The sequence below is a fragment of the Vicia villosa genome, linkage group LG2 (genome assembly GCF_029867415.1).
Source record: "Vicia villosa cultivar HV-30 ecotype Madison, WI linkage group LG2, Vvil1.0, whole genome shotgun sequence".
NCBI classification, from domain to species: domain Eukaryota; kingdom Viridiplantae; phylum Streptophyta; class Magnoliopsida; order Fabales; family Fabaceae; genus Vicia; species Vicia villosa.
In genome coordinates, this window is record NC_081181.1 from 156,455,477 (window position 1) to 156,462,224 (window position 6,748).

Consider the following 6,748-nt stretch of genomic DNA (forward strand, 5'->3'; position numbering starts at 1 on the left):
AGTTAGGTTACTCAATGAGTCACTGAAAACTATCTCACCAGATGTTCATCATTGTATGGACACTTACTTATAATCCAAAATTAACACCACTCATCAGATCTTCCTTAATGGTTAGTTAAACCTCACAAGGATGAACTCACAATATTTTAATTCTTTAAAAATTAAATCATTTTCAAGCTTTCAAAATGTCTTAGGAACTTGAACTAGTTAAACTTTATGAAAGGGGCCGTGAGTATGATCGTAATTTCCATTCACATGATAAAAAAGACAGACACACAAAGTTGCCAAGATTCAATTTATAATTATAAAAGGAAAATGAAAGCAATTCCACAACAAAGTTGTAAAGTAAATATAATATTCTCAGAACTCAAGTTTGACAACAAACATAATTAACTAAAAACCATAAAATAAGTTCTTCAAAAATTAAAATCATCCTGGCATGATTAACATGACAATGTAAAATCTAAAACAGTGGAACATGTGAATGCTGATACATCAGCAATACTGCAACACTGTAAATGGACACAAATCTTCAACGATACTGCAACACCAAAAGAAGAGGGCAAAGTGATGAGAACTTATGCTAAAACAAGCACAAATAATTAGAAATTCGGAAATCTACACTAGAAAGTAGAAAAGCATATCATAATACTCACCTTAATGAAACCGATTTCCTTGGCATTGCTATGGAAGCACTGCCTGCAGCACATGAGTCCGTACTTCCTGATCAATCCATGAGAGTTTCCACACACACGGCTGCAAAACAGGGGACAACAGTAAACATTCACAATCAAACAACAAAGTATGTACAAGTAACTAATAAATCTCCACGGAAATACGACAAAACTAAACCCTTCTAATATTATCAGTTATTTACCTAACATTTGGAATCTTATCAGTTACTTACTGACACTTGGAAATTTATGACAAGACTTAGTTTTACAGTATATACAAACATTAAAAGCAATATAAATTTTTCCCAAAAAAACAGAATTCATGTGCCACAAACAGAGTAGAAGATTCATATTATTGTACCCCAAGCAGAACAGAATATTCATGTGCCTTAACAATATTCATAGAAAGGCACTTCTGTGGCTAACAATATATAATCTACTAGAAAACTAAGCCACAACAAAACAGAAAAATACAATTATTTCCGAGTTGAAAGGGGTTTTTCTACTGGCTGAAGGAACATGTTCAACAATAGAGAAAACTCAAAATAGAGCTGCATCTAAGCCCTAAAATGAGAGTTTCAAATTACTTGAGTTACGAGTCAGCATACTCCGATAACAATTGAACAACATAAATTTTATAAATCAATTCGAATCTGGTCAATACACCAATACACTACAACATAACAAAACTAATTCCAAACGCTAGAACTTACACAAACACTAGTTGTAATCAGAAATACAGATCGAAAAACCTAGGGTTTAATACAAGGGACTGATAAAAGCGGTATCATGAAAGAAATACTGAAATCGAAAAGCAAAAAAAAACTAAATAATCGATTAAACATGAATATGAAGAGTGGTGAATAAGTGGAAGAGGATTATACCATGTGCGAGAACCAGGTCCGTAGGTTTTGGGGTGAGAGTTCCAGACGTTGGAGTGACCCATGGCTTCGATTTGAGATTGGGGGAAATGCAAGAGCAGCAGCGATCTCAAAAATAAAAACCCTAGTCACGCACGCAGAATGGACGAGTCTGTATTTCTTAACTTATATAGGACGGTCAAAACTCAAAACCCTATGCTTTCAATTCTCAATATCACTTCTTTTTTCGTTTTTTTTAGCTTTGGTATTTTCTTAATGAGAGATATATGGGATTATATATTTTTCAAATAATATAAGACATGCTTTGATTACCTCTCCATACTCACAAAATTAATAAATTTTATAATAAACATAATATTATAAATTAGTATTAAAAAAATAAATTTAAGTTTTTTTGAATTACAATGATTATAAGGGGATGTGCTGATGTGCATAAGCATAAGATATATCCTATTTATATTACTCAAAGTATTATATTTATTATTCAAAATAATATACAGGTTACTCAAAATAGTATAAATATTATTTAGAACAATTAATATATTACTCAAAATAGTTAAAATTTGATATTACTCAAAATGGTGTAAATATTACTCAGAATAGTTACTCATTACTCACAATTAATAATTACTCATAATTAATAAATGTGTACAAATAATGCATATATTATTCATGGATTATGATATTATTACTCGTTTCTAACTAAAATGTTACTCGGAACAATTTAAATAGGAAAATGCTAATTGTTAAGAAAAACAAGAAAGCCAAGAATAAATCTCAACTATTCATTATCACCACCACCTCATGATTCCTATTAAAAAGGAAATTAAATTAAAAATAAATTAAAAATTTCCGTATAATATAGTGACATGTGTTCATTCTTGTATTTCTTCTCCAATTTCCTTCGTACTAAATAGCATTACTCATTTAAATATTACCAGTGACGGATTTACCCTTTACATATTAGGGTCAAGTGACCCCACTTCTTTTAGTGAAAATTAACCAGTAATTAAATATGCATAGGTTCTGACCCCACATAAAATGTTTAATTGCCCCCTCACCATTCAATTAATTACACTGCAAACAAATAATTACTGGTATATTAAAAGAATTATTATTTTTAAATAAGATTGGGCCTTGTGTGCATAAGTACATTGTCCTTAGAGTTAGACGGTTTCTAATTTACAAAATATACTTGAATTAATCTCTCTCAACATTGAGTAAAATATTAAATAATGCAATATAGTTGAATACCATGTAATTTTTCTAATCAATTTTTCATATTTTCCTCTATCATTAAATTGTTAGATTTTAAAAAATAAAATTAAAAAATGTGAAGCAAAATAAATGTTAATATACCACAAATTTATGAAATATGATATTTTCTAATTTCACGTAATAAATAATTTAATTTACAACCGAAATTATGAAATATGGTATTTTATAATTTCATAAATATCTTAAATTAAAATCATATTAAAAACACAACTTGTGTTTATATATATATATATATATATATATATATATATATATATATATATATTAACATTTTGACTCCACCTACTAAAATTTCTGGATCCGTCCCTGCGTACGAGACTTATGCACCGTGCATAAGGATATACCTTGTGCACATCAACCTGACCCGATGATAAGGATAAAATGTTTAACTCTTATTTTAACTTATTTTAAAGTAATACAATTGAATGTTCACGATAGTGTAAATTTTTTTACATTAACAGTGTAGATCAATTAAACTCAATTCTATTATGATATTATTATGATATATTGATATTAAAATATTTTTAAGAACATTTAATCATATACATGATAAATATTAAGCAAATGTAGGATTAAAATGAGGTAAAAATATAAAGTGAAGAGAGACGCGTCAAAGAGATGAAAGAGAGAAGAGAACACACACCAGAAATTATATATCATCATACAATCACTATCAGCATGTATTCACTCTCTTTTGTCAAGCATGTGATCACTCTCTTAGACCATCTCCAACGGCCTTTTTGTTGGATGTCGTACGCCAGGTTCTAAAACATTGAAAATTAAATTCCGACAAACAAGCAGACCGTGCATGTGCAAAACAAAGGTTCTTTTATTAAAATAATAATATATTTTGTAGTTGTTACTCAATGTTACAATGAAATTTAATATATAAAGTAAAATTGTGGGACCAATATGAGTTGTTTAGAATTGTACCATTGGAGTGAAAATTGAATGAATTATTTTAAGATGATGTGGCTTAATGAGTCCTACAAAAACCCAAAAATTGATTGCACCATTGGAGATGTTCTTATGTCATTAACTTTACTCTACAACTATATCTCACTCCCCAGCATCTTATCTTTTTCAACCAACGTTATTAGCTTATTATTTTTTGTATAGTTTGCATGTTTAGTTTTGTATCGCTTTTTGTGTAATTGTATGTTGATAGGTTTTATCTACTCGTAGTCGTAGTGATGTATTGTGTAAGCATATATTTTTAATAATTCTAATTATTTGGATATTCTTTCTTACGATTATGGTTGTATGAACTTTTGGAGTGTGTTTGGATGAATCATTTTAATGAGGTAATGTAATGTTTTGAGGGAATTTAAAATGATTTGCACAAAATTTATTGTTTGGATACAAAAATGAAGAATTGTTAAAATGATAAAAATTTATGGAGTATTTTATCTTAGTTAAATTTAATCATTTTGAAATGACACCAAAAACCAAAGATTTTGAAATTCCTCTCATACTTCATAGAATGTATTTGTTACTATTATTTCTTCAAATTTTGCAAATTGGTCCTCATATTTTCAAAATTACAAATTTGACCCCAAAAATTGCAAATTGATCCTTAATAATTTTTAAATTTTACAATTTGGTCCTTCAAATTTTTAAAAATTGCACATTGGTCCCTACTTTTCAATTTTTTATTTGGTCCAAAAAATTTAAGTTTTATAAAAAATGACCTTAAAATTCTAACAATGAATTTTCTTAATATTTCATCCAAACAAAATAATTTAAAAGTGAATGGATTTCAATTGAATCATTTAAATTACTTTGAACTTCAAATTCTTTTAAAATTTCAAATTACCTCATCCAAACACATTCTTGTTGTTAGATTGACCATTCGATTATTGAATTCAATTTGAACTTTGTTTGAATATTAAATTATGATAATTATTGATTTGTTTGTTTGAGCAAATTTATCTTTCTTAGTTGTTGTGATTTATGATAATCAGAGTTAAATGTAATATCCATTTAATTATATGTGTTATAAACCTCAGTTATCTATCGATTTTGTTTGTAATTTACGTATATATTTGTAAAATTCTGATTTTAGAAAAAAAACAAAATTTAAAAAAAAAATGGGATTCATTCAAATTTGTTTCTAAACCATTCAATACTCATATTCTCCAAAAAAAAAATATATTATTATTATGGTGAAATAATTTTTGTTTTTTTTTCAAATTTCTAAAATTTAATTTATAAATTATTGAAAATAAAAATTGTGTTTTTTATAATTCATATGAAAAGATTTCTTATTTAATTATATTTAAAATTGTTTTTAAAAATATGTGTTTATTGTTAAAAAAATTAATGTGTGTAAAATTACTTCGGTCTATTTTTTTCATTTTTTAAAAATAATTTTATAATATTATATATTTTTGTTATAAAAATTACAATTTTTTAGTTAAAATTTAAATAAAAATTACAATTTTTTAATTAAAATTTAAATAAAAATTTGGTTTAAATATAATTTATAAAATCTTATTTTTATTATTTTACTATAATATTTTTTTTTGCATATTGAAATTTCAAAAAATCATTTAAATATAAAGCTAATTTGAATAATTTAAAAAAATTGTTTTTAAGATACATATATTAAAAGATTGCATAATCTAGAATTAATATTTTAATTTATAAAAAATGAATTTTAAAAAAGTTTATAAAAGTTATTTTTAAAAATATAAAGAAACAATATTTTTTAAAGTTAAAATAAATAGAGTCTAATGTAAAAAACCTAGATAAAACTTTTAATAGACAAATCATATTTTTTTAAATCATTTTATATTTAAAATAAAAAACATAAATAATCTCGAACCTAAAGACGAGCTTGATCACACAATCTCCAAACAAAAACCAAAGCTTTTGCGGATTTTGTTTCTAACCCAAAGAAGAAATCGGTAAATGAATACTATGTTCAATCAAGCTATGAACAAATGTTACTTGGTGAACTTACAATTTTACTATTCTTGAATTACACCTTAATTCTCACTATTCTTGAATTACACCTTAATTCTCACTCGTAAAATGACTTTTCTCACAAAGGCACTAAGACTAAAGTATTAGTGAGAGAAAATAAAAAAGAATTTACAGAGAGAGTTAAGGGGAGAGTGAGACGTGAAAAAATACGATTCTGGATGAAAGAAATGTAGGAAGGGATCTTCATTTATATGCTAGAAGTTGCCGCAAAAGGGAATTCAAATAAATGCTTTTATGTCAATCTAATCGATTAACACATGATTCCAATCGACTAGATGTTCATAATATAATCGGTTGTAAGTTCAAAATAGGAAAGAAAATATATCTAGTTGTTGCACATCATTAAGGCATTGTCATAATCGCTTGAGACTCAATTTTGAATTGAGCTAACCGATTAAATCAAAGTGCTAATTGATTAGTAGAGTCAAAATTTTGCCCATAGCAATTTTGATAGCTTCTGATTTATCTTGCACAACTTTAATATATTTTTGAAGATATTTTATGGTCGAAATTCAGTTTGGATTTTTTTTAGTGTGTGCGCTTTAGCCATGTAATTATACGAGAATGTCCTTCATGTGTTACATGGTGTTCACTCATATTAACTTAGATAGGGCTTTCTTGCGCTTCAAGAATTTTTAAGATACTCTTTTGTAGACACTTGCTTGAATAATTTGAGATGAGACTATAGTTATATTCCACTTGATTGTCATCATCAGATAGTCAAGTTCATCAAATCCTAATACTTAGGTTTACATCCATTTAGCTGCTTGTACTTGACTTGTTAGTAGACATTAGTTATCATTATTAAAAGTTGATGTCCTTGTTAAAAGCATATCACTTATAAAATAAGGTTCCACAGTGTCTTCTTCTCTCAGATCACTAGACTACTTCTCATAGACCGCTGATATTCTTCTTTCAAAACACATA

General features: G+C 26.8%; 1 protein-coding gene across 1 annotated transcript; it reads right to left on the reverse strand.

The window, feature by feature from the left end:
- Positions 1-325: 325 nt before the first annotated feature.
- LOC131647164 (small ribosomal subunit protein uS14z/uS14y/uS14x) lies at positions 326-1,718 on the reverse strand. Its single transcript, XM_058917078.1, has 3 exons — positions 1,559-1,718; positions 657-756; positions 326-541 (listed from the first exon to the last, which is right to left on the reverse strand). The coding sequence occupies exons 1-3, from the start codon at positions 1,618-1,620 to the stop codon at positions 533-535; spliced, it is 171 nt and encodes a 56-aa protein (XP_058773061.1). The 5' UTR covers positions 1,621-1,718; the 3' UTR covers positions 326-532.
- Positions 1,719-6,748: the final 5,030 nt, after the last annotated feature.